Here is a 26,993-nt window from a genome sequence, read left to right on the forward strand (position 1 = left end):
GGGACATTGTTGACGACGCTGCCGAGCAGGGCACGATAGGTCGGGCAGGTGAAGGCAAAGGCAGTGTAGACGTCGACCATGGCGGCGAACACAGGCGCCACAAGGGACGAAAAGTTAGAGACGGAGTAGGTCTGATTGATAAGCGGGGCGGCGGCGCCGAAAATGAACAGCGACGCGTCCTCTATGTTTGAGCCGACTATGGATGGTACCTTCAAGCCAGCCTGAGCGGGCTGCTCTGGGACGAACGATCCGTCGACCAAAGGGCCCCAGGCGTTCATTACGAGCGCAAGCGAGCTGTGGGAAGGGGTTAGTACATGAAACCAAAGCGTAGGAGTGTAGAGCTTACATCGGTGCAATTCAGGCCATCCATGAAGGATTTCTGCCAGAACTGCACCTTGTCGATCGTCGGATAGTCTCGTCCCGCGCCGGACTCCATAGCCGCGGCCTTGATCAGCGATGGGGCATCAGGGCGCGTGGCAATGAAGAAGGTATGTTGGGCACCTGCGGATTGGCCGAATAGCATCACCTTTTTCTGTGTTTAAGGACCGTCAAATTAGACTCGTCCCACTTGGGAATTTGAGAACGGGATTAAACTTACCAGGTCACATCCAAAGGCGGCGATGTTCTCTCGGACCCCGCGCAATGCAAGCAGCTGGTCCATAATGCCTGGTTTCCAGACAACTCCAAGTTGGTGAGAGCGAGGAAACCCAAGGGTCCCATACGGTAGTTCATGGAGACGATAATTGAGTCTTCGGCAGCGAAATAGCCATTGTACGTCGGATCTGAGACACCTCCGGCTTCATTGCTGCCGCCATATATCCAAACCTTGATTGGCAGAGAAGCATTAGGCGCGGCGTTGGGAGGGGTCCAGACGTCGAGGTACAAACTTCATGATAGTCAGGCCAATGAAATTAAATGGTGTCATTGATAAGAGAGAAGTGACTTGCCAGTCTTCAGTCTGCTCGTTCGATTCTCCAAACTCCTGGTTGAACTGGATACATGAGACGGTGGGAGTCGTGGCATTCAGCGTCCCATTCCAGGACCCGTTGAAGAACTGGGGAGGAGGGAGACGCAGGTCACCAACAGGCGGCAGAGCGTACGGGGTGGAATAGTAAACATTTACATCTGACCCGTTGCACTTTGTACGTTGGATGGTGCCGTTGAGAGTCTTAACAGAACCCTGCCTCCTCCGCTAGTTCGGCCGATTTGTCAGCGATTTTAGTAAGTCAAAGTGATAAGGAACACAAACTCCGCTATATGGACCTTGGGTACTATTTAACCAGTAGATTGCTGTATTGGGTACTACTCCCAACCTGTGCACTATGAGGACTTAAGACCCTCTTTAGGGAGATTAGGAAAGCCAAAAGCGCTGCTCTAACTGCTCTAGAAGGTAGACGAGTGTCTAAGTGTTGATTCATGAACCGTTTTAAGAAATTTTGCTCGATCTAATCTCTTATCGGACAGCGGAAAAGGCTATATATTATTTTCGGGCGTTGTATCACTGCAGGGTTGGAATCTGCAATTGTGTAGCTTACATGGCTCGGACGAAATTCACAATATTCGGTCGGAGCTTACAAACTCATGAATGCATGATATCAGCATTCGATTTTTCGATCATTTCTTATGTTAACGATCATGAGGGTATATAATGTGAGCTGTAGTCATAAAGTTGCCTTTTATTAATTGACCAATCTCACATCACGCTTTCCTGCAGCCAAAGATCAAGCTGCTCTTATTTCTAGAAAAATCATCCGTTGCAAAATGTCTAACCCAACCTAGTCATCGGAGACGTGTTCACTGAAGGAGAAGACCGCAACTATTACCGGCGGGTCGCGTGGAATTGGAAGCAGAATCGCTATACACTTTGCACGCAAGGGCATGAGTAATCTTGCCATCACGTACCTTGTCAACGAAACCGAGGCAGAGAAAACATTGGCGAAATGCCGCGAGCTCGGAGTTAATGCGATCGCTATTCAGGCGGATATTACGGATCCTACAAGCAGGCCTAAAATTGTCAAGGACGCTCTTAGCGGCCTCGATGTAACCAAGATCGACATCCTCGTCAACAACGCTGCTCTCTCAGACATCAGCAGAGCCTCAGATGTCAGAGCTGTTCAGGCAGAAAGCTTCGGAGGACGTGTCATCAACATCTCCAGCCTCGCCAGCAAGTTAGGCAACTCTGATCCAATGATAACCTACGGTGCCACAAAAGCTGCACTTGACAGCTTCACGAGGTCGTTTGCCAACACATTCTCCGCTGCCACAGGAATCACCTTCAACAGCGTGGCCGTGGGGCCTACAGAGACGGACGCATTAGCCATGGTCAACGGGCTCATCCCAGGATTCCTCGACACGCAAATCGCTATGAGTACGGCGGCTAACCGGGTTGGAAACATGGATGACATTGCGTACATCGTCGGATTTCTGGCGAGCGAGGAGGGGAGATGGGTGAATGGTGCCTCGGTCAGCGCCAACGGAGGACATAGAGAAACCCTTGCTCTGTTTGGTTAAAATGGCCTGACAGTAGGAGCTCTGTCACATACTTTTATGTGCATAAGCAGCATTTTGCTCCTTGTTGACTTTACACCCTTCTGATAACTTTGGTATCATATGTATATAACCAGCAGTTTTCACCTCATCAGCTTCGCCCTCTTTAAACAACTTAAACCCAGTTGTTCTATGCCACCCTGCATGAGCTACTTATTACACCATGATCAGTATCTCTAAGTCTGATCGTAGCTGGTGTTCCTTTATTATAACTCACAAGGGTGAAATGTAAAGCAACAATAATAGTCAACACATTGCAGCATAACGCTCTTACGGCTGTAACTTAGCAGGAAGAATATCAGGAGTCTATCAGGGCTGTGGGGGTGGGCCGCTCATAGGACGCTATCAGTGATTAGGAAAGGATTCAAAAGCACCCTTATCACCATTAAGTCAGAACCAAGTGTTGTTACAACACTATTCCTACTTATCCATCTAGCAGCCCTATCAATGATTTCCTCACTCTAACGCCAGCATCTCTTATAATAGAAACTTTTGTTCAGATGGATGTACCGATGCCTGTTTTGTACTTCCTAGTCTAAGTCCGGCTATGTCTTAGCGACAAGCATGCCACTACTGTTCCTATTTCGAATCGATCGTTCACTCTGCTGTGCGCAGCCTTGTTGAGACATTAATTAGACTCTCCCCTCTAGAAAATACCGCTTAACATCCGTTTGCATGTTGACGTGCCAATTGCAAAATCGAAAACATTATGCATATTTAAAGCCTGACATTCCAAGGCCCCGATATCAAACTGCTATTTCTGCTTCATCATTTCTTCCTTTTACTTTTCTGTTTCATTACAAGATGTTCTCCGAGAAGTTTAGTACGGCACTATTCGACGAAAAAAACGAAACCCAACTCACCACCTCTAACTTCAACCAAGCATGTTTTCTTAGAGGGAATCCCATAGTGGAAAGTTTGGAGAGGTGGTGCCTCAGAAACAGCAGATGCCCAAATGGCCCTAAGCCTATGCTAGCTGTCGTATATTTTGACACAGGTGATGATGCCCAAGAATATCTCCAGATTAAAGCTGAAGTGGCAGCCAAGGTAATGAACCCCAAGACTGAATCTACCGCCAACAGCAGCACGCATTGGACTACTGGCTTACCAATTTGCAGGCTGGAATCGGTTACATACCTCACAAACTTCTGCCTAGTGCATCAATCAATGAGGTCCTCGAACAGATTCACAAACTCAACACAGACCACTGCACGCACGGCATCTTGGTTCAGCGACCTATACCAGAGCATCTTTGCCAGGACGAAGTGATGTACAGCATCAAAAGAGCGAAGCACATCGAGGAGTATGCAGAAAGCAAACGCACCAATATTGCTGTCGATGGAGTAATGCGCCTGCTTACTGCATATCACAAGCTATGGATGCTTGACCTCAACATCATCATCCTTGGGGGCACCAACATAATTACGCCAGAGTTTCAAGCTGAAATCAAGCGTCAACACTCGCATGTCGAGACGCCCTCGAAATGGGAAGAAACAAAGATAAATGGCAAGCACAGTACGGTTCTAATTACGGAGCTCAACAAAGGGGGAATTATCAAGTCAACCATGCTAGGTCCCAGTGTTAAATTGGTCATCGACTTAGGGTTCGACGTCATCTCGAAAATAGGTGATCTGGACCCAAGGGTGCAATGCAAGGATTTGATAGTTGTTCCCACACCAGGAGGCGTATTACCCATTGTGCTATGGCTCATGATGGAACGCACGATAAGGTGTTCAAAGATTCCTGTTACTTCTGTGCCGACAGATACGCGGTTTGTTTCTATATCACGATTTAAATGGGTTTCAGTCTCAATTTGCTCTGTTTCTTTCCTCGTATGTTTGTCTATATTTATATATGTATTAAATTTCCATTTCTGTCAATAGACGTAATTTCTTTGTCTTTAGGTCACTTACTAAACCATAGCTACGCTAAGTACCCTGTTAGGTCATATCACTATTAAGGTACCTAACGTAATATTCGCAACCGTCACTATCTCTAACACACTTTTAAAAACTTCTATACTTCAACCTGACTTGTAGTCAACTGTTTAGGCTTTCCACGGGCTCTTTTTGTAACTAGCGCAACATAGATAGGATGGACCTATTCAGAGATCAAATAGTAATATTTAACACTAGTCATTTTGAGATTATATAAGTCAACCCACCTACTTTTTAGTACCCCCTATATTTTAGTATACTAAAAATAAAGCTATTATAACTAACACTACTTTATTTAATTAACTATTAATAACCTCTTAATACTATAATAATATAGCTTTTAGCTTTACTAGGTAATTTAAATACACTAGATTTATCTATATTACTTTTAACTTTATTAGCCTCCTACTATAATTACTATACCTCTTTAATTATTATAAACTTTATATTAGGATCTATATAAATAGCCTTCTGTTTTCTAGGTATACTATTAGTAACTTAGGCTTCTAGAAGGCTAATTTTTTACTAAGTAGTAGCTAGTATATAGGACTATTCTTAGAAGCCTTTTTTAACCTTTTTAAATAGTTAGTGTTATATAGTAATACTTTATTTTAGCTAGCTAAAGAGCTATAGTTAGTCCCTAAGGTTTTTTACTTTTTTTAGTATAGACTACTTTACTATAGATAAGGCTAATACTTAGCCCTCTATATTATAAGTATCTTAGGCTATATAGGTATTTCTAGTAGTTACTTTAAGTAGTATTAATAGTATTATTATTAATAATATTACTTTTTAGACTAGTAGCCTATTTATAAGTAGCTTTATAGTACTAATAAGCTATAACCTAGTATATTTCTAGCTACTCTTAATATTACTAATAGTTAGACTAGCTAGGTAAGCCTTTTAATAGTAAGAAAAGAAGTTCTTTTTACTTATAATAGTAAAGTTAATTTATTAACTAAGATATTTAAGCTTCTTCTAATATACTACCTTAATAAGGCTAAAAACTAACTAGTTAAGTAGCTAAAGGATATAAGAGGTATATAGTAGTAAAAATAAAAGATAAATATTATTAGTATAGTATAACTATATAAAATCTATTATTATATAGCTTTTATACTTATCTAAAATAAAGAGTTTAGCCTAGTTAAGCTAAAAAGGCTTAGTCTAAAGAAAAAAGACTCTCTATAGCTATTTAATAGTAGTAATATTAGTAGTTTATTTATTCTTTATTACTATAAACTTTTATTTATTATATAGGCCTAGATCTAGAAAAAACTACTACTACTAGACTATTTTACCTTTATATATAACTAAAGGATAAATAGTAATACTTTTAGTAAATATATACTTAATAATAAATACTTAGGCTTATAATCTAGGCTATTTTTTCTTTACTACTTTTATTAAAGCTTTACTTAGTACTAGCTTATTATTACTTTTACTCTTAAAGATACTAGTCTTATTTATATTATATTTATTAGCTAGTTTAATAGCTTAAATATAAGGTATAGTAAAATATTTAAACTAGTCCTTAATAACTTTAGTAAATACCTTATTAATATACCTTAAATTAATAGATTAACTTCTCTAGACCTTAATAAATAAGTTCTTTTAAATAAAGCTATCTACCTACCTTTTACCTAAAGGTTAAGTATCCTCTATAGCTTAGAGGATATAATAAGTAAAGTCCTTTAGTTATTAATAGGTTAGTAAGTGCCTAAGGTCTACCTAGGTAGTTACCTAACTAGCTAGGCTAGCCTTCTGGCTAGTTAAAAGCCTCTAGAGGTCTTTAAATACTACTTTCCTTAGTTAAGTACCTCTTAGTTAATACTAGAGGGTTATTTATAGAATACTATAGATAAAAGCTACCTAGATAACACTATAGCTATTTTTAATAGTGTTAATTACTTAATTAATCTTATCTTTAGTATACTAAACTATTAATATATAAAGAAGGTATCCTAAAAAAATAAAGTAATTTAATAAAGGTTAAAAAAAGTAGTAGTAGTTTAAAGTTATAGATATAGCTATTAATAGGGTAGCTAGGCAGCATTTTTAGTATACTGAAATGTAGAGGGTACTGAAAAGTAGGTAAGTTAACTTAGTAAACTACAGCAGCTATTTGTTTAAGTGTGAAGTGGTTGTCCTATTGCCAAATGTGATAACAAAAGCGGATCCGTAATTGCCACTGCGCAATTACGGCTTATATCACGACACACCCCCCCAGGTTTACGACATATCTGTCAGAAGGCTGGTAATATAGAACACTCTTCTTAATACCTTCTAATTGGGTACATCTCGCCAGAGTATAGGTAGTGTTTTCAACTGCCCTGAGCAGTGCTCGAACCTGGGCCCCTCGAAATTGTGGGGGTCTCTGATATAGCACATGCGCATGCCGTTAAGGCAAACAGAGGTCCGGGGTAAAGCAGGCTCATAACTGTGATGACAAAAGCGGATCTGTAATTGCCACTGCGCAATTACGGCTTATATCACGACACCAAACTATGTATGAACCGCAGGATGGGTAGAAATATCTATTCCAAGTGGTCTGTGCGTGTGATACGCCACATTTGTAGCGGCCACAACCCACATAAAGCTATTTCAGCTTCACGACAGATGACCTTTGTGTACTGAAGAACCACTTAAGTCAGATTCACTAACGATATACACCGAATAGACTTAGAAATCAGCAGTCTTACCCTAAAAACTGTTACACAAGCGATTAACAGTGCTTATTCGCTTCATACCGTATCAGTTTCTACCTCTTACCAGCTAGGACAAGTACAAATGGTTTTTTCACAGTAAGAGGCGGCCATGGCCCTTTGCTGCAAGCTAGGCCGGGAAAAATCAATGGAAGCATTTACATTATAAATTGCAGAAAAGAATACCTAGGTGTAGTTCGTTTCGGTGTGTGGTTTCACTTCGGCTGTCTGTGCCTCTCGGAGCTGTTGCCTTCGTGAAACAGGGGGATACATACTCGGCAATCAGATGAAACTAGGCTTGTATTACGATGGCCTGAAACTATATAACACCATGCACCTACATTAAAGATTCTCATTTGATGAGGCTTGTTCGGACAGTGTAGAAACTCCAAGGATAATAAAACAAAAGGAGGCAAAGTAGAGATAAACAACACAATTCAATCCTCATATCAGTCTTGTCTAAAACCTGCCCAGAATAATTAGCTGTCCAGCAATCTACTCAGCCAGCTAGATAATGTGACCTGCCATACGGATGTTTGTGTATCATTTGTTTATTTGCCCCACTCATCGCTATAAAACACAGTCGAACCACTCTCTTACTAGCCCCTGAGCCTGCTAGCACATCAATCCCTGTTCAGCTGCCCCTTTTCCCAAATTTGTGATTGCAGATAATATCGGGCACGCGTGGTAAGTCATGTTTAGTTCCCAGACGTTCTCAGTGTCCTTGCTCAATACCTGTCTCAGTCTACCCGAGTCCATCCACTCCTTGGTCAAAGCCAGCCAGCGAAAACGCCCAAGGCGCTGACCAACAGCATCGCGGGGGAGAACCAGGTTGATTTTTCTCCATGAGAGAGACTAGGCGGAACGGAGGATGGTTTTGTTACGCCACCAGTAGGGGCAGTGGTGGTGTTGCCTTTTTTGGCATCCGCCGCAGGTCCAGGGTTGGTGACTGTGAAGAAGTTACCAGCAACCACCTGGTTTGCTAGCCCAGCCTTGGTTAGCACGTCATTGATCTGCACTCCCTGGCGGTTTGAGAGCGTCTGTAACGCCGCGGTCCCGGCCGCCGTAATGTTGCTAGTATCGACGAGAAGCTGGATATAGCGATGTGACAGGGGAACTTTTGCCGGTGGTGCAGGCCCCTTGTATGGCGCGATAGCACCTCCGTTGGCTTTTAGTGTATGAATGGTTTGCTTGCCGTCGTTCAACTGAACTGTGGTGGCTTTGGCAACAGGGGTGAGGTCTGCCTGCGCCCAGTGCAGGAAAGTGCCAGTAGCTGGAGGGTTGTTGGTGGGGATATCAATATCAACCATCATGATGGCGTAGCTTTTTCCGGTTAGGGGCTCGGTCGTGCCAAATGTAGGTTCCGATTGTGTTACTGGAGAAATTAGAATGGGATTCTCGACTACATTGGACTACTCACGGCTTTTTTGCAGATCTACACCATTGAGAGCCGACTGGCCCCCATAAGCAACGACCAGATTGACTTTTGAGGTGGGTTTGAATCCTGAGGGAGTCGCAGCCCAAGCGGTTAGGGCGCTACCCAAGCAGAAGACGATTGTGTGGTAATGCATAAGGACGGGGTTAGGCAGGATTTTACGTAGAACAGCACAAAAGCCTATGATAAAAGTAGGAAAAAACGGAAAGAGAGCAAATCAGTAGTCCATGGTGTCAAATCTATATGCTCATCTTGAAGACAAGTCTTCGTCTTATATCTAGCAGATGGCCTAGTGAAACACAGATCCAGTCGACAGGGATAAAGCTCAAACGCTTTCCACGCCACCAGGGCGTGGCACAACCCCACTCAAACGAAGCGGAGCGCCTCAAGATAAAATGGGGAACTTCATCTATTATCTGGTCACCGAGACCTCATCTAAGCGATATCTATGAAACATGGAACACCTGGGCTTGGAGATCACCCAATGCAAATGTCCCTTCGCCATTCGTCCCACTGACTATCAGATGGAACACCGATATGTGGCTAGCCATTATGAGATTTATTTTATAATTAGTTTCGTATATGGGCAATACCACTTACCCGACAGCATAAACACGCCACCTTCCAGTTATATTAGGAGCGATCTTTTACACAAAGGCTCTTGATAGATTTTTCTTGCTAAAAGCATAGATAAGCTGGTATATCTAAAGACGTATGTAGTCCTGGCCTAGCGATTGATTCTACTATAAGCGAACAGCTGATGCCTAAATCTAGTCATATGTCGTGAAGCTGGGACAGCTTCGTGTGGCTAGTTCCAGTCAGAGACGCCACGGAGTGGCGCCTCTAACTGATAAGACCCACATTAGGAAGAGTATTTCTAGGCGAGTTTTCTCTCGTACTTAGACTTAGGAAAATCAACTACTTCTCTTCATATATGTCAGGACGCTGCGGTTCATCACATCATACTATAGCAACCGCTTTAAACGCCGTAACGATATCAACCATCTATGATTAAGCGTAGTGATCATATCAGCTGTTCCGATATTCTTAATCGCCAATTGAGGAATGTGATGATTGGCAGTCGACAAGCCGTAACAGTTGAAGCACTTGTTCAGCAAACTAGTAACATAGCAGCCGCGGCATATGCAGTGCCATCACCCCAGTTGTTAACCATGATACGTAATGTAGTAGATCGGATGATGATATTATACATCATGAGCTTGTATGCCGATATTCTGCACTTACTGAAAACGCTGCAAAGAAACTTCTGTCCCGCGTAGGAAAGAAATCCAACGACATGGAATTCTCATAATGCTTGGTCTAGTAGGTCCTACCCATCGGTACCTCCCTAGCGGGCATAGACGTTATTATGACTTAGAGATGTCAGATCGAGACGGAAACGGATTTGCTGCGTATCCAAGGGGTTAATGGCCAAGAAATCATAAAATTACATTTGGCTGAGCTCATTGAAAATTTGGGAGAGGTCACCCATTCGAGGTGCATTATCCCCATGAAGAGAGGTGAAGGAAGTATCAGAGGCCTAGAGGGCGGAGAGCTGGATGCAGCGGGACTGGAAACTGAAGTAAATTTGTTCTTGTGGTTAGAATGCAGATTTCCGTGCATTGAAAGCGGTAATAATGGTAACTTCAGCTTTCGGGATTCTATGATATATACGTGTTTGAACTCCTTCCCCTCTTCAACTTGGAGAGGCTTTCTGTCATTTCTTTTAATTTCGTATCTATCTTCTTTGGTCAATAAGTGCGAAGGACGTCAAGGTTATAGAAATCCTGCGAGAATACCCAGTTATTCCTGCCATCGTGGGTATGTAGCATTCAGAACCCTCTTCCTTGCACACTATGCCGGCGTCTAATAGCAAGAGAAATGGTTTGTGTAATAACGCCGCCCATGTCTTGTGAACGCGAGACTGCATTTCTAGCCAGCCACAAATTCGCAAAGGGCCATGCCTCATCTGCCACAAGTGCTATGTGATCTTCCGCAACGAACTCATGCCTAGCCACAGTACTACAATTATCAAGCTAATTGCTGGAACAACCACTAGCCTATAATATTGCTGATACAGTTTGCGCCTGCTGTGTCCAGTTTATGTATACAAACATGTAATATTTAGCGTATTTGCAACGACCCAAGGTGAACCATTTCTATAAACATCCGTAATGTTCCGCCAAGATTCTAACATTGATCCACGACTGATCCAAACCCTAGAGCGAGCTTAGCTATGCCTATTTTATTGATTTTCCCCTCCTATAATGACACAACAACATCCTGACCCTCGCGAAAGCTTTCAGTGACCTCAACCACCTTGTGAGCGATCATTACTACTGTATGGCCATTATCTGTGAACTCGCTGCGTATTATGCTATGCATTTTGGATTCAGTCTCGGCGTCTACAGAGGATGTGGCTTCATCGAGCAAAAGGATTGGCATAATGCGACCCGGACTTGTTCTTCCGCATACACTGTGCTCCTTCTTCAGATGTTGAAGCTGCAAAAGTGCTCGAGCCAAGGCGAAAAGCTGCGACTGCCCACTTGACATTTGCGGCAATGAACAGATAGGTTTGCCTAGAACCGGCTGTGCTTGTGCGAGATGGGGTATAGCTGTTCCAGAGACGAAATGCATCCATAAGGATGTTTTGTTAAGGGCTTCGACAACGGTGTCGTCAGGCAAGGTACCCGACGGCTAGAAGAATGAAAGTCAGTTGTCCCTTCTGAGTAGTTGTTATGCATTGTTAGACATGGTTTTCTTACATCTAGGTTGAATCGAAGACTGGCCTGTCCTATGATACAAGGGTCTTGTGCGATTGTAATAAAGCATTGTTTTCGAACCAGAGATCGTGGAACAAGACTCAAATCTACGCCATCGACCTTGATAACTCCGCAAGTTGTGTCCAAAAGGCGTAAAAGAGTTAGGAGAAAAGTGCTCTTTCCACTATATTTTGGCCAGAGTATGTCAACGGTGGCCCAGGAAGTGAATTTTCTTAGTACCAATTGACTTACCTGCCTGTGCGACCGCAAACGAGAACTTGCTGGCCTGCCACTATGTTCATTGTGAAGTCTTTGAGTACCAATGATTCTGAACTAAATATGAAAAATCAGCTTTTTGACATGGAAAGTGGAGAAGTTTCCCTACTTATATCCAACGGCGACGTTATTAATTTGGATGTTTCCTAGTGATGGCCAGGTTTCGTCAGGGATGTAGTTTTCAGACAATCCGTCCTCTTTTGGCGTCTCAGTTTCCAGTTTTCTAATGCGAGATCTGCAAAGTGGTTAGTATTATACAGAAAAAGGAAGACAAATGGATCATACTTACATAGCACCCAGTGATATCTCCAAGTTTGTCCATGATGTCACAAGACTAAAAAGAGTGTTGTTTGCAACTAGTACAATATTCAAGGCCATACCGATCTGTCCTGCAGTTGTTGTCCCCTTAAGCGTGACAGCAAGGACAATAATACCAGTTGCAACTGCTCCAACAATCAAATCAAGAACAATACTAAGCCATTGCTGAAGGCAAAACAGAATGTAGGATGGTTGTTGAGACACATCGAGGCTTTCAATGTTAGCTTGCTGGACTTCTTTTTGCCAGCCAAACGCCCGAATAGTGACGACACCCTCAACCTGTTTATCGTCAGACCGGAACAGAGAATGCTGTGTAACGTGACAAACCGCTTCAAGAAAACTAGAGTATACGGCCGACTGTGACTCAAGGTCAAGTAATCGTAATTGGCGGGAGGTACGGAGATATGCCTTTTGCACAAGATATACAGCCACCGTGCATAAAGGTAAAGTTAGAGTCATGAACTTCTGAGTACTGTAAAGTAGCCCTATCTGCACTGAGAGTTTGAAAACCTCTGGTTGTGTTAGTGACGGGATCATATGATGTTCAGTCAGTCTTACGATTTGCCATCGACAAGATGGCCGGCGCCAATTGCCTATCAACTAGCTGTATGTCTTGACTGAACCTATTGAAACTTAGCCCGGAAGTCTTGTTTCGTGCGAATACTAACCGGTTCAAAATCGCACCAGTGTCGGTGACAAAGAAATAAGATAGCGGAGCCCTCATATTTGTAAGTATAAGAACATATACAGAGCTTTTAGTATATACGCACTGAATGATTGTGGAGAGGAGGCGGCGGTGCAGTGTGTCCCCTGAGGTTGGTGCAAGGAGAATGTGGGTTGACCTTGATCAGATTTAGTAAACGCAGTCTTCATGCAATTGAATTACTTACCACATGGACCCATTGGTGAATACCCATGCTAATAGTGAGAGAATGAGATAACCTCCAATATAAAACATAGTCTGTGTAGGGGGCGCTGCAGTCCACTTTTGCAACCAGTACTGAGGGAGCGTGATAAAGAGCGAATACAGAGATGTACAGGTTAGCAAAATAGAGAAGTTCCGTAGACCAGCGGCATGGAGATAATAACCTAACAGACTAAGGTCAGTCAGTGTCTAGCAATTCTAGTATGAACTTGATACCCTACCATAGAGCGATATGTCACCCGTCGCTCTGCTGAGATCAGAAATATTTTCTGATACTTTTAGGGCCTGGCTTTGGACCTTGCTTTCTCTGTCAGGTTCTTCTTCGTAGTTTTGACACAACTTGTTATCGACATAGAACATAGAAATGTCTTCTTGGGTTCTCTTCAAAGCCTCCCATGTGCCCTGATAGGTGATTGTCGCATCTCGAAGAAGAACCAGCCAATCTGCTAAGTGAAAGTACGTGGCTTCCCACACTTAGTATCTATGCCGCTTTGAATAAAAGTACTCTAAGCTCACCAGAGTGGGCTGTGAGAAATACAGTTGTACCCGCTTTCTTAAAATGACCCTTAGGTCCAAGGAGATTTTCAATGACGTGGCTTCCTGTCTTCTTGTCGAGTGCACTAAATGGATTGTCCAGGAGCATAATATCATACCGCGTGTATACAGCACGGGCGAGGGCCTAAACTAGCGTGAGTTAAACGACATAAAGCGACTCTCTCTGTAACGGAGAATATCAGGCAGAAATGCAGGACCAGGCACTAAAGGTCCACGAGCAGCGATTTTGGAAATACATGAGAGTTTTGTGGAAATGAAAACGGAATTACGAGACCATATTGAAGCAAAGACTGTGATACAAAGAACTGTAGTAAACTTACAACACGTTGTCGTTGTCCTCCAGAGAGATTTAGTCCTCGGCTTCCTATGAGTGTGTTGTCACCGTTGGGAAGCGCTGATATGTCGTCGTTCAAACAACAGAGACGAACCACCTCCTCGTACCAATTTCGTTCGAATGGCATGAAGCCGCATATAGCTTCTCGAAGAGTGCCGTTCCGTAACCATGGCGATTGTTCACAGTAACCTATACGCTTTGAGGACACTGAGATGGTACCACTCACAACGGGAAGTTCGCTTAGAAGGGCTTTGATGAAGGCCGTTTTGCCGCTCGCAACTGGCCCAGAACACATAACTATGGACCCGCTTTGGATCAGAACATTGGCATTTCTGATGATCGGATCCACCGATGATTCAGCTTGTATAGTGACATCCCTGACGCAGATCGATGGTGTGTCCATGCTCTGAACCTCAGAACTTCTTCTTAACAGCCCTCTCTCGTCATCTAGAGAAGGCTGTGCTAGGTAGTGTTTGATTCGTTCGAAAGCAGCCAGAGAGCCCATTGCTTGTGGAACAATTGACATGATCATGTTGGCGGGGTGAGTTACTAAGCCTAGAAGGGCAGTTGTTGTAAATGCGGTCTCTGTGTCGAGTGTCAAGCCGTTCCACTTGGCTAGAAGAACAAAAAGAACCAAGGTAATGGCGGGTGAAAATATCCCGAGGGCGTTGGCTAAGAAACAAATTAAACACAGATCTAACGTGGATTCAAATCACGTACCGCTTGCATTATGGGCAACCATCATCCACCGCACTTTCTTGGCCATATCTAGCTCCTCACGTCGCAGATTGTTTACCAGAGTCTCAGCGTAGGGCGTGAAACCCAACATTTTCAAACCTTTCATCGACGTTATGAGTGACGTTATTGTTGAAAGGCGTGCCTGGGTGGCCACATTCCAGTTTTTCTGCATGCTCTGGAGGTTCTTTGCCAGGTATCTGGTCATTCGAGTGCAGACTACCGATCTGATGAGTGTTTTTCTCCCAGGTCGAAGGATGAAGACTCACAAAAAATAAGGGTTATGGGAATTAGACAAACCCATCCAACTTGTCTAGCCAACATTACTGTGCCTAGAATAACCTCGATGATGTGTGCCCATGTTTCATGGAACATTTCCGCGCTCTGTCCAACATTGACCGCATCTGTGCTCATCAGGGCCACAGCTATTCCATCATCATAGCCAGTGCCTCGTTGAGAAAGAGCCTTTGTATAAATCAAGCCAACAACAGCGCCTCTTATCATGGTCTTCAGTCGATTGAGACTGTGTGCATAAACAGTCCTAGATATCTAGGCAGGCAAATTAGCATAGGACGTACCTAGTCTCGTCATATCTTACTGCTAGGCCAGCATAGACAACAATTGACAAGAAGACCACAGAGCGTGCTGAGCCAAAGATCGCATCTGGCACGTTATTCATAAAACGGATTGCAATGCTGATGAGGACTGGTTGAGCATAACGGAACGCGATGAGGACAAGACGAGGGATGATTGGCGCAAGGAATTGAAGCAACATGCTTTGGACCAAGACTTTGGGCAAAGTCATCTTCTGTTCCGGCTTGTCTGTGTCCTGTTAGAGTTTTTTTGGCACTTCTACATTTACGACATTGGTTTGGGGACGATACCTCTTAGATCCCAAGCTTGTTGGGCTTGCTGGCGCAGTGCTCGCGATGAGAGTTTACTATCAATTGGTGGAAGATTGTCACCAATGAGGACATTGCGATACCCCTTCCATAGAATCGAGTTAATCCACCAAAAGAATATCCTGTTCAGTATGCCAGCTAGTTCTTCAGGTGAATGTTGTTCTCGCGGAGTCCGTAGGATATCTTGCTTGCCCTGACATTCGATGACGAGGAGCAAAAGCTCGAGGCATACATTTACCACGGACAGCCAGAAATGAAAAGAATCACCGTTGTGCTGGATAATCGCCCCGAGTCTAGCAGCATCGCAAGATGAAGAAAACAGTAGATATAGGGTTGCAAGATCTGAGGGTTTAATAGATCGACCATGCTCCAGACACACCAACAGGCAAAGACCGATGGACGCCACGAAGGAAAGGATAGCAGGCAGAAGGGCGCCGTCAAAGCGGTTAGCCGCAGGTGACGTAAAAGTTAAGAATATTGCTTGTGCCACCGCAAGTAGGATTGCAATCACCTACCTCATCAGTCAGTAATTGAGAACATTGAACAATATTTCATGTGCCAAACATACCAACTTGACGAGACCACGGTGCCCCGGGATCACCTTGATCTTCTCTGTGCGAAGCTTTGATAGGCGAAACGGAAGCAACAGCAAAAAGAGAGCCGAAGGGATAGTGGAGAGAGTGTGAAGCTGGACACTCATGGTGATACAGGCGAGTAGTTTTGTTGGCTATCAGTTCAAAATAAAAAGCAATTTGGAAGGGACTCCACATTGTGGCGAATTCTGAACTCGTTGTTAGAACATTCAACTTAAACTCCGTGGGACCAATATTCCATTTATCATCTTTGATGTTGGTTGAGAAATCTTGGGGACCAACCAAGTGCTACAGGGGCTATGATATACTGTAACCTTCAATACGAGGTTTTACGGTGTAAGACAGGGGAGCGCCTCATACCTGGGCCGGGGGCTGGTTGACTATTGCAACACTCACCTGTGTTTCGCTGCGGCACAGCGCAACAGATCATGTCGAATCTCCGCCCACCTTCCTTTTCAGACATGACAACCGAGACGGCGAGCGTGTACTGGTCGAATGCCTACCAGCCGCCAGTGCCTAAAAGGGTCTTGGATGGTAGACCGCGAGATACAATTGTGGAGGCACTACTCAGGTCTATCCAATCACTGAAGTCTACCAAGACATTGACCCTGTCATTTTAGTCCAGAGCTGCAAAACTGTGGCTTGGCCCGGTGTTGGGACCCATGCGCTAGCGGGCAAGATGTGTCCAACATCAACTGCGTAACGGCCACTGATCGATCTCTTCATTCGCGCGGCGACGAAGCAAACAGTCTTCCCCAGCTGTGTTTGAGTATGTTCTATACCTGTGCGACCTTGAGAGGAATCGCCCTGGGTAGATTCCCACCTCCGCAAGCAAGCACCCTCTGCAGGGTTGACAGGATTCAGTAAAAAGGTACTAATTTCAGGTGTTTCGCTCGTAGGGTCGCTCATGTACGTGCTAGAAGGATGTACAGGCGAGATATACTATAACTTCTGGAGACATAACGCCACATAGGAGAAGCTTCTACATGTCCTGTTTGCTTCATTCATAAAAATATAAGGAAAACAGACACTCAAGGGTACAACACGCTTGCTTTCCCCTAAAGGCAAGAGAACAGTACACTTGGGTTTAGGTTAGGTGCCTTACAAGCGCATCTACGCGTATAGGTTAGGCAATACATACCGCTGGGCAAATGTCGGCAACATTTCTGGGATCGATTTCCCCACCCAAATGAGGGAAATCCAATGGCTCGTGCATTTTGCCTAAGGCGACAGATATCACAGGGGCAAGCCAGCCATAGAGATACACACAACCCATGCACTCAATTGATTAAGGATTATCGCCGTATATGCGTACTTCAACAATTACTAGACCAGGGACGATTAACAATACTGTATACACTAAGCAAATCCATTATCCGCTTTGATTTATGTGTAAGTTGACTTATGAAGTGGATCTATTGAAATCTAAGCCTGACTTTATGCCGTACGCTAGCTCTTTCTGGCATCAGCCTTGCCTATTACTGTTAGCGCAAAGCAGTGTCAATGATTGGTTTACTCGTGCGGAGCAAGCCTACCCCTGGATGAGGGTGTAGACCCACCGTCTCCTGACTGACAGTCGTCGTTACAGGAGGCGAGGTTTCCCCTGAAGTCTCGATCATCCATAGCGAGCTTGGTCTTTGCAGAAATCCAGGCACAAACCCCGTATTTTACACAAAACAATAGCTGTGTTGTTCAAATGCCGTTTTAAGTGTGCTAAGAAATACGCCAGGTGCCGCTGTATACTCACTGGAATGTTACGGCGAATGAGCAATAACGACGTCGACGCCGAGTTTTCAGTGTCATCTGCACTACCCAAGGAGTCGGTAACCCTGGGCCGATCATCAATATCTGATGGTCATATATAGCAGGCTTCTGTTTGAGGCCGTCGTATACCTATGTTCAAGGGATCGCGGGCACACCGCAAGCAGACCGCTGTCTTGTTACAAGTCAGCATGGAAATGAAACTGGTTTAGGTTCCGAGCCAGTATCAGAAGTTAGCTCAGCCGGCATCATTACCCGAACCTCGACTTTACACCCTTTATAAACTGCTAAACTCGGCGCTCGTTACGAAGACCTTGGCTGACGACAAGATTACTCATCTTTCTTCAAATCCGTCCGTCTCATTTGCACTTCAATCATCGATCCGTATCGGCCCGCGCGACTCTATCCATTATGCGGCTTCCACTAGTCATCAGCATGGGCTCAGCTAGCGTGCTAGCATTGTCGATTGCACCTAGGCAGGCGCAGGCGCCAGCATCAGCAGTACCATTGCGCATTATGTCCCTGGGCGCCTCAGTGACGTTTGGGGTAGGTTCAACAACCGGCGACAGCTACCGCAAAGATCTCCAAGACCTGCTCGTCTCCCAAGGCATGAATGTCACATATGTCGGGACAAAAGCAAACGGAGACTTCACCGACAACGCAGTCGAGGCGACTCCAGGATTCAAGATCAACCAAATCGCTGCTGCGGCAGAAAAAGCTGTGCCTCTGCTCCAACCGAACCTCGTACTCGTCGATGCTGGCACCAATAATTGCAACAAAGGCGGCACAGTACCCGACGCAGGCGCGAATGTCACCGCCATGATAAACAATATCTATGCGCAAAGTCCAGGATCGACTGTGATACTCACATCGATACTTGCCAACAAGATTGCTGCGCAAGACGCTTGCCGGGTCGACATTAACGCGCAATACGCCGCCGTAGCGACACAATTCCAACAGTCTGGCGCCAAGTTCGCGCTTGTAGACATGCGAAGCCCCGCTGCTCCGGGTCTAAACGATCTTAATGATACACGACACCCGAATGACGGCGGCTATGTTAAGATGGCAAATGTGTGGGCCACCGGGATTCAGGAAGTGGTTTCCAAGGGTTTCATCACAGCACCTAATTAAAGATGCTGGCTGAAAATCGTCGATTAAGTTAGATTCATGAATTCAGAGCATCGCGGAAGAGATACAATACACTACACAAAACTCCTTAACAACTGGACATTCGTGCATGCTAATTTTGCAATGAACAGTGGCTATTGACAGTCTGGAATTGATGCCTAGCCTCTTCTGCACAGTTCCGCTCGACAGCGAATAACACCCCCGGGTAGTCATGTCGGCATAATATGTCTTCACGTAAAGTAGCATTTCTTCTAGGTATGCATGGAAGAAGCCCTTGATGACGCTCTGGGAGTCTGAAAAGCTGCCCAAAACTCATTTTGTTATATGTGAGATTAAGCGAAATCATCAATCAGAATATCGGAGGGACTTCATTCCCCTCCTAGTGTGCATTTTTTCCCTTTGCATCTAAGCATGTGCTCCGCGCCTAGGAGGACATAAGGGGTTTAGTTACATCAACTTGCGAGCGGCTATTCACCGTTGGAAATTTGCATGTATAATCGAGGGAACAAATTAACTTAAAAAGCTGCTGTCTCCTAACACCATAATATTACACAGACGAATGGTGGCACATCGAGGTGAGTGGCACGCGACTTGGCACAAGAAGCCTTGTTTTCATGCACCTTGTACAAGATTAGGTGCTGGGGCTAAGATTGGTTTTCCAGTTTTGCCGGATGGTATTTTAAATATGCAGGATGTTCACTCGGCCCAAAATGAATCTTCCTTCAAATGAAGTCAATGCCTTCCTCTGATGTTTCACGGGCTTTGCTGACAAGGCCACATCAGGTTTTGTGACCGAGGTTTGTAGTGCTGTACTTATGTGCATCCGTTCCGGCTTCATACGTGCCGTTTTGCTCTCACAAGAAGCGTTTGGCTGCAACATCATCTCATAATCATGAAAGCAGTTTAATTACCGTTAGACACACGCTGTGAATTTTCAACTGATAATGGCCTCAGCAATAAGCTAGCAGGAGTTAGGATGAACCTTGGAAGATTGAAATGAAACTCTGAAAAGAAAATAGCAAGATAAGAATTGACAATAAGTTCATCCCGAGGTAAGAAGCCAATTTATAAAGACATGCTCATTTACCTAGTAAGATGAAATTGCATGCGCAGACATATGGTGCTTATGTATGGATCTGGATAAGCCAGTATCACACACACACATGCACACAGGAGAGGGAGAAAAGGAATATCGATTGTAAAGTAATACGTAAGCCAAGCCCTGACGTAGTATTGAGGGCCATGGTGACAACCTGGTAATAAGTATGGTTCCGATATCGTATCCGTTGAACCCTGGGCACCATCTTGGTAGGGTTCTCAATTCGTTCCCGACGGAACAGCCCCGAACAATGAGGTGTAACTAGGCATCGCGCCATTTCGGTAGATTCACCCACTTCATAGAGCGAATTCGGTAAGCAAATTCAATAGAGCAAATTCAATGGAGACGAGAATTCCCCGGAGAAACAAACCCCAAAGCCCACACACCCAACCTTGTTTTACATAGCAACGGGAAGTATCCGGTGCGGAGAGTGCGGGGCATTATCATCCTTGCATTACGCCATTGACCCCACAGGAGGTCTTCTTCCACAATGACAATTGGCTTGTGGTCAATTGCAAAGCAATCTTAACTACTAATGTCGTGATTGCCTGATAAAGGGCCTTCCGCGATGTTGCTAATAACTCTTATTCCCGGGCCGGTGTTGAGTCAATGAACCCAATAACTTGCCTGCTTTATCCCTGCTGCGTGCTGGACACATGACATGGCCGATTAATCGGGGCCTATCTCGGACTCTGCTTTGCTGGCAATGTGAAATCCCACTGAATTGTGTTGTCCGATGATCTCATAAGAAGCGGTACCTGCTCGTCCCTCATATTGGCCGTTATTCGTCAGGAAGTTCACAAGGCCGCTTCAGTGGGCCTTGACACAATTTACGGACATCTCTGCGGCACAAGGCCTGTACCACAATGAAGACGAAATCAATCCTCAATATCGCGCTTGCTAGCGTTGTGGTGTCGGCGAAAACAAATGGCTCCGCTCCATCCGAGGTACCCTATTACGGGCGTAGTCCACCAGTTTACCCATCTCGTATGCTTCTTGTTCCATGATATCAGACATGAACCTCGGGGACTGATTTCCAAGCAGCAATTGGCAATGGCTCCAGCGATGCGGGATGGGCCGCCGCATATCGCCATGCGAGAGCACTAGTGTCTCAGATGACTGTCGAAGAGAATGCCAACATTACTCGGGGATGGAACGGAACCTGTGTTGGTAACTCTGGTGAAGTGACTCGACTAGGTATCCCAGCCCTTTGCTTTGCCGACGCGCCCGATGGTATCCGCGGACAAGAATTCGTCTCTGCCTTCCCGGCAGGAATCCATGTCGCTGCTACGTTTGATAAGGCTCTTCTTTACAAGTACGGCAAGGCACTTGGCGATGAGTACTACGGCAAAGGAATCAATGTAGCCCTGGCTCCTGTTGCCGGTCCTCTTGGCAGGGTTGCTCGCGGCGGTCGAAACTGGGAAGGCCTTTCTTCCGATCCATACCTGGCGGGCGTCGGCATGGGTGCTATTACACGCGGTATTCAGGACGCTGGGGTTATAGCAACCCCCAAGCACTGGCTCTTAAATGAGCAGGAATACCGTCGTCTTGCCTCGGATCTGGGAGAATCCATCAGTTCGAATGCTGGCGATCGCGCAATTCATGAACTATACGCTTGGCCGTTCATGGATTCACTCAAGGAGGGTGCCGCCGCCGTCCTATGCTCGTATCAGAGAGCCAATCACTCATATGGGTGCCAAAACTCCAAGCTTCTCAACGGCATTCTAAAGACGGAACTTGGATTCGAAGGGTTCGTGGTCAGCGACTGGAAAGGCCAGACGAGCGGTGTTGCATCGGCCAATGCCGGCCTTGATTTGGTCATGCCTGACGCTGGGTTTTGGGGAGACAAGCTCATCGAAGCAGTAAACAACGGTTCAGTCAGCGAAAGTCGGATTTCCGATATGGCAACAAGAATTCTGGCGAGTTATCATTTTCTTCATCAGCAGCACGCATTTCCTCAGGCTTCTGTTCATTCGAACCTACAGAAAGCCCTCGCTGTCGATGTTCAAGATGACCACGCGGCTTTGATCCGCCAGATTGGAGCGGCTGGCACTGTCCTTGTCAAGAACGTCAACGGCGCCCTTCCTTTCAAACGCCCCAAGTTCCTCTCGATCTACGGATACGATGCAACTGTCAAGGCAACACCTTGGCAGAATCCTACTCGGTATGGCGGCGGCTATGAAGTCAACTTCGGCTGGGAAACATTCAATGGAACTCTCGTCACCGGAGGTGGGTCTGGTGGAAGCACTCCTCCCTATGTGGTTTCCCCCTTCCAGGCGATTCAAGAGAGGATCTCCAAGGACCGAGGAATTCTTCGATGGGACTTTTACTCCGAGAACCCCTCTACACCTTATGTCAACAGTGAAGCATGTCTTGTTTTTATCAACGCCTACGCTTCCGAAAGCTTCGACCGGTTGAGCTTGACAGATGAGTTTAGCGATAACCTCGTCCAAAACGTCGCCGCGATGTGCTCAAACACAGTGGTAATTATTCACTCTGCAGGTAGGTGTACTGCCGATAACCGGATCCGCATTGTGTATTCGACACTAACAGCAGCTAGGAATACGCACCGTTGACGCGTGGATTGAGCATCCTAACGTCACTGCGGTCCTTTTCGCTGGGCTTCCTGGTCAAGAGAGTGGCCACAGTCTTGTTGATGTTCTTTGGGGCGACGTGAACCCTTCCGGAAAGTTGCCATACACGGTGGCAAAGCGCGAATCGGACTACGGCAGCCAATTGAACTCTAGTGCTTCGGATGAGTTCTTTCCAGACAGCGATTTTACTGAAGGACTTTACATCGACTACCGTTACTTCGATGCGCAGAACATTACTCCTCGATATGAATTCGGTTATGGTCTTTCCTATACCACCTTTAACCTTACTGATTTATCAGTGGGCTGGACATTCAATGCCGACACCTCGGAGTATCCTGACCCGAATATTGCCATTGTGCAGGGTGGTCATCCATCTCTGTGGGAGGCTATCGCCGTCGCTGAAGTCTCCATCACGAATACAGGTGGCGTGGACGGAGCGGAAGTTGCTCAACTCTATATTGGCGTTCCATGTGACGACACTCCCGTCAGACAGCTTCGTGGCTTTCAGCGCCTGTTTTTAAATACCGGGCAGACTGGCCGCGTAGCATTTGAGTTGACTCGACGAGATCTTAGTGTCTGGGATGTTGAAGCACAACAGTGGCGCCTGCGAAGAGGCACCTACACCTTCTGGGCTGGATCATCAAGCAGAGATCTATCTCTTGAAGGAAGTCTTGAGATTAACTGATCTTTTAAAAATAGAAACATAAGAGAGAAGGGAGAAGGAGGGATACAACTCTTTAAGGGTTTAAGTAATGATTATGTTGCGATGTTGACCATCGCAGATAAATATCAGAGTTATCAGGTTAACCCCAATGACTTATTGCTAGTAAATCCTTAGATATTTAGCCATAGATTCTCTAAGGATTTATAGGTAATAAGTTAGTTATTTAACTAATTAACCTATAATAATTATCCTTCTTTTCTTTATATATAATAAAGAATAATAGTTATCCTCTATTATTTATTAATTACTACTAATATATATAGTTAACTATATTAACTTATCCCTTAGTGTTACTAACACTAATTAGTAGTTAACTTTACTATTAACTATATAAGTTAACTTTACTATTTAAACTATAGATTAGTAAAGACTATAAGAAGAGGTAATTATTATTAGTTAATTATTTATATACCTAGAGTAAGCAAGGACTAAAAAACGCCTCTATAAATACTTTTACTATAATATTATACTAATTACTTATTATAATAGGTTAATTAATAAATCTATAACTAGTCTCTTTAACTAGTAGAAACCTTATTAATTTATGTCTATTATATAAGCTTTATTACCTTTAGAGAAGTACTTTTAACTATAAAAAACCTTTTACTTTATATACTTATAGTTAACTAGTAATTATTTACTATATCCTATTTATTATAAGCTTTTTAGCTTACTAACTTCTTTTTCTTATATATATACTTTTTTTATTAACTAATAGTATTAATAAGTTACTAATATAATAGCTTATTATTTTTCTTTTTTTTACTAACTAATAATATTAATAAGTAGCTAATATAATAGCCTATTATTTTTTTTTAAGTTATTTACTTATAAGAGTATATTTTTGTCTAACTATTTATACTACTAGTAGTAATCTTTCTAATAAATATATATACCTTCTAGTCTACTAAAAGAAACACCTATATTTAAGAGGTTATTAGGCTAACAGAGGATAATAGTAAATAATACTACACCTATAAGTAAAAGACCTAAGCTAAGATAAGTAAATAAGATAAGCTTATAAGTAAGTAAAGCTTATAAGTTACTATACTTTTACTTATAAAGTAATAAAAAAAAAGATTTATAATAAATATAATATATTACTTAATATAGTAAAGAAAATAGTAGTAATAAATAACATTATTACTATACTTTTTACTTTTATATAGTATATTCTTTTATACTAATAAAAGAAAAATTATATTATAAGGTTACTAACTAACTTTATAAAGAAGTAATAGTCTTTTATGCTTAATACTATTATTATATTTTACTTTAGTAAATCTAAGTATAATAACTACCTTAGTAGTAAATTACTTTACTATATATAAGAAGACTTTACTAACTAGCTTATTAGTAACTTTAAAGCTATTAACCTAAAGGTTTTAATAGGTCTATATAACTTCTTTATTAACTATAGAGTATAGGTTAACTATAGTAAATACCTATTAATTACTTAACGTATATTTAATACCCTCTAATAAGAAAAAGGCACCTACTAGACTAATAAGATAATTACTATTATTAAGAGATTATTATATAACTTTAGAGAATACCTTAAAGACCTTAACTTTATTAAAGATATTAAAGGCTATAAGATAATTATATATAAAGTAAAAATAGTTAAAGTATACTTATTACTAATAACTAGCTACTAAACCTTTTATAATATTATAGGACAATAGGTAATTACCTTAAAGTCCTAGGTAGACCTAGTAGGTTAAAGGAATATTATTCCTAATATAGTTTAGTAAGCGTTTTACCTAGCAGGGCTAGATAAATATAATATTAAAAAGGTACTAACCCCTTAGTAAAAGGCTAGTAATAGCTAGGTTAAAAATTAGCTTCTAAATAATATAGGACCTATGTTTTAATTATTATTTCTTTTTACTAGTACTATTATAATTCTAATTTTCTTTATTTATTTTTTATCTTATATAATAAAAGCTATTAAGTTAATACTATATATACTTAGAAATAGTAGTAATAGCTAGGTGTAGAGTAGCCTAAGCACTATATTAGGCTAAATCCCTTAAGTTATCCTTAAGTATATTTAGGTGCTTAAGAGGTAAGTTAAAGTAGTAACTATAAAGAATTTAGAAGTTTTATAACTAGAAAAATTAATTACCTAAGTAATAAAAGGCTAATAATACTTTAATACTTTAGGGTTATATAGTAAGAAAGAATATACTCTTAAGAAAATAAGTAAATTAAAGTTAAGGTCTAGCCTATAATAGTAAAAAGTATAAATTAATAATCTATATATATTTATTACTAGTGTACTTTAAAAGTTTAGAAAACTAAAAAAAGAATTATTTTAGTAAAAGATAATATAGATAATAAATACTAGGTAAAATAGGACTAATATATTAACTTTCTAAAGGGGGAAAATAAGGAAAAAGCTAAGGACTTTAATTATTTCTTAGAATAAACTAAAACTCTTCTTAAGGACGCTGTCTATTAAGAGCTAAACGTTATATACTCTATAGTTATAGTAAGGTAAAAAGAAAGCTAAGATCCTAAGTAATTTTATATATATCTTAACTTTTTTAAAAAAGAATTTAATAAAAGACTAGAAAAGGAATAAGCCTTAAAGTTTTACTATTAATTAACTAATAAACTCTAAGATAAAGTATAAAAATTAGTAGTAAAGCTACTAAAAATATATATAGAAATAGTAAAGCTAGCTTAGAGAGTATAAAGGTTAATATAATAGGTTAAGAGACTATTAAAGTATATCTAAAAAGGTAGTAAAAACAGGGGGAAAAAACGCCTTATTAAATTTAAGGCGTTAATAATAACTACTAACTAAAGTTATAAATAATAAAAACCTACTAAGGTGTACTATAATTATAATAAGCTAGGGTACTTTTTATAAGACTATACTTAACCTAGATAAAAGTAAAATAGGCCTACTACTATATCCTAAACTATTTTTAATCTATAAGGAAATAGAGTAAAGATAAAGTAGACCTAACTACTTTATCTTATTTAATATTCTAAATAGTATAGTGTTTTTATATTATAATATAGGTTAAAACCTATTAAGGACCCTTAGATTTATTCCTTAATTTAGATTTAAGGGTAAAATATAATATTATCTTATATAAATTTATAAAGAAAATAGGATTAGAATAAAGTAAATAGAGTATTCTAGTCTTAAAGGCACTAAGGGGTATAATAGTGTCTACCTATAGCGCTTATAAAGTCTTTTTAATAGTAACTAATTCCTAAGGGATAACTAAGTAATTTACTTAAGACTATATTACTATTAATTAAGACCTAAGGCTAAAAGGTAGCCTTATATTATTATTAATAGCTATAATTAAAGGGGAATTAATATATAGACATAAGGAATTAATATATAGGCATAAGTCTTATATAGGCATAAGGTTTCTATTCCTCTAATTAGTTTAAAAAAAAAGTATATCCCTATAAAGGCAGTAAGAAGAATTACACTAACACTACTATTCTACTATTATTTTCTACTATTAACTAATTAACCTATATAGCTATAAGAAATAGGCTCTATAAAGAGGTTCTTTTTATAGCTATAAAAAATAGCCTTTATAAGAAGCACTATCTTTATAGCTATAAAAAGAGCCCCCTTATTAAGCCTACTTTATAGCTATAAAAAGTACTCCCTTATTAAGCCTACTTCCT

General features: G+C 42.1%; 7 protein-coding genes across 7 annotated transcripts; 4 read left to right on the top strand and 3 right to left on the bottom strand.

The window, feature by feature from the left end:
* Positions 1 to 14: 14 nt before the first annotated feature.
* Positions 15 to 661, bottom strand: LY79DRAFT_675266 (Alpha/Beta hydrolase protein; the record flags this gene model as incomplete). Its single annotated transcript, XM_060564427.1, has 4 exons — positions 15 to 196; positions 258 to 294; positions 347 to 532; positions 599 to 661. Coding segments are annotated over 4 exons (468 nt in total), but the record flags the coding sequence as incomplete, so codon positions are not given.
* A 1,133-nt stretch (positions 662 to 1,794) lies between these two features.
* Positions 1,795 to 2,511, top strand: LY79DRAFT_684436 (uncharacterized protein; the record flags this gene model as incomplete). Its single annotated transcript, XM_060564628.1, has 1 exon — positions 1,795 to 2,511. A coding segment is annotated over one exon (717 nt), but the record flags the coding sequence as incomplete, so codon positions are not given.
* An 840-nt stretch (positions 2,512 to 3,351) lies between these two features.
* On the top strand, positions 3,352 to 4,430 carry LY79DRAFT_530569 (uncharacterized protein; the record flags this gene model as incomplete). Its single annotated transcript, XM_060556189.1, has 2 exons — positions 3,352 to 3,594; positions 3,666 to 4,430. 2 exons carry the CDS (start codon positions 3,352 to 3,354, stop codon positions 4,428 to 4,430), a joined length of 1,008 nt encoding a protein of 335 aa, XP_060406935.1.
* A 3,297-nt stretch (positions 4,431 to 7,727) lies between these two features.
* Positions 7,728 to 8,830, bottom strand: LY79DRAFT_573658 (phosphatidylethanolamine-binding protein). The gene is made up of 2 exons (XM_060559493.1): positions 8,610 to 8,830; positions 7,728 to 8,564 (listed from the first exon to the last, which is right to left on the bottom strand). Exons 1-2 carry the CDS (start codon positions 8,758 to 8,760, stop codon positions 7,960 to 7,962), a joined length of 756 nt encoding a protein of 251 aa, XP_060406936.1. The 5' UTR covers positions 8,761 to 8,830; the 3' UTR covers positions 7,728 to 7,959.
* Positions 8,831 to 10,580: 1,750 nt separating this feature from the next.
* On the bottom strand, positions 10,581 to 16,277 carry LY79DRAFT_573665 (P-loop containing nucleoside triphosphate hydrolase protein). The gene is made up of 18 exons (XM_060559494.1): positions 16,000 to 16,277; positions 15,414 to 15,942; positions 15,128 to 15,351; positions 14,799 to 15,078; positions 14,515 to 14,748; positions 13,781 to 14,466; positions 13,422 to 13,584; positions 13,127 to 13,369; positions 12,871 to 13,069; positions 12,751 to 12,822; positions 12,649 to 12,699; positions 12,539 to 12,603; positions 12,308 to 12,492; positions 11,952 to 12,259; positions 11,772 to 11,897; positions 11,639 to 11,719; positions 11,390 to 11,570; positions 10,581 to 11,321 (listed from the first exon to the last, which is right to left on the bottom strand). The coding sequence occupies exons 1-18, from the start codon at positions 16,129 to 16,131 to the stop codon at positions 10,887 to 10,889; spliced, it is 4,194 nt and encodes a 1,397-aa protein (XP_060406937.1). The 5' UTR covers positions 16,132 to 16,277; the 3' UTR covers positions 10,581 to 10,886.
* Positions 16,278 to 17,412: 1,135 nt separating this feature from the next.
* Positions 17,413 to 18,991, top strand: LY79DRAFT_654341 (GDSL-like Lipase/Acylhydrolase; the record flags this gene model as incomplete). The annotated part of the gene is made up of 2 exons (XM_060562643.1): positions 17,413 to 17,468; positions 18,262 to 18,991. The coding sequence occupies 2 exons, from the start codon at positions 17,413 to 17,415 to the stop codon at positions 18,914 to 18,916; spliced, it is 711 nt and encodes a 236-aa protein (XP_060406938.1). The 3' UTR covers positions 18,917 to 18,991.
* Positions 18,992 to 20,579: 1,588 nt separating this feature from the next.
* On the top strand, positions 20,580 to 23,420 carry LY79DRAFT_620180 (glycosyl hydrolase family 3 N terminal domain-containing protein). The gene is made up of 3 exons (XM_060562047.1): positions 20,580 to 20,999; positions 21,057 to 22,514; positions 22,573 to 23,420. The coding sequence occupies exons 1-3, from the start codon at positions 20,879 to 20,881 to the stop codon at positions 23,289 to 23,291; spliced, it is 2,298 nt and encodes a 765-aa protein (XP_060406939.1). The 5' UTR covers positions 20,580 to 20,878; the 3' UTR covers positions 23,292 to 23,420.
* Positions 23,421 to 26,993: the final 3,573 nt, after the last annotated feature.

This window comes from Colletotrichum navitas (assembly GCF_030913465.1).
Source record: "Colletotrichum navitas strain CBS 125086 chromosome Unknown LY79scaffold_214, whole genome shotgun sequence".
Lineage (NCBI taxonomy): Eukaryota > Fungi > Ascomycota > Sordariomycetes > Glomerellales > Glomerellaceae > Colletotrichum > Colletotrichum navitas.

What these genes read in the sequence shown, in the direction of transcription:
- LY79DRAFT_573658 (XM_060559493.1), bottom strand. Translation starts at nt 8,760, where the DNA reads ATGCATTACCACACAATCGTCTTCTGCTTGGGTAGCGCCCTAACCGCT. An exon ending in TGTAGATCTGCAAAAAAGCC is followed by an intron (nt 8,565 to 8,609) that starts GTGAGTAGTCCA and finishes TAATTTCTCCAG; the next exon opens with TAACACAATCGGAACCTACA.
- LY79DRAFT_573665 (XM_060559494.1), bottom strand. Translation starts at nt 16,131, where the DNA reads ATGAGTGTCCAGCTTCACACTCTCTCCACTATCCCTTCGGCTCTCTTT. An exon ending in ACAAGCTTGGGATCTAAGAG is followed by an intron (nt 15,352 to 15,413) that starts GTATCGTCCCCA and finishes AACAGGACACAG; the next exon opens with ACAAGCCGGAACAGAAGATG. An exon ending in ATTTCTCACAGCCCACTCTG is followed by an intron (nt 13,370 to 13,421) that starts GTGAGCTTAGAG and finishes AAGTGTGGGAAG; the next exon opens with CCACGTACTTTCACTTAGCA.
- LY79DRAFT_620180 (XM_060562047.1), top strand. Translation starts at nt 20,879, where the DNA reads ATGAAGACGAAATCAATCCTCAATATCGCGCTTGCTAGCGTTGTGGTG. An exon ending in TCCACCAGTTTACCCATCTC is followed by an intron (nt 21,000 to 21,056) that starts GTATGCTTCTTG and finishes ATTTCCAAGCAG; the next exon opens with CAATTGGCAATGGCTCCAGC. An exon ending in GGTAATTATTCACTCTGCAG is followed by an intron (nt 22,515 to 22,572) that starts GTAGGTGTACTG and finishes AACAGCAGCTAG; the next exon opens with GAATACGCACCGTTGACGCG.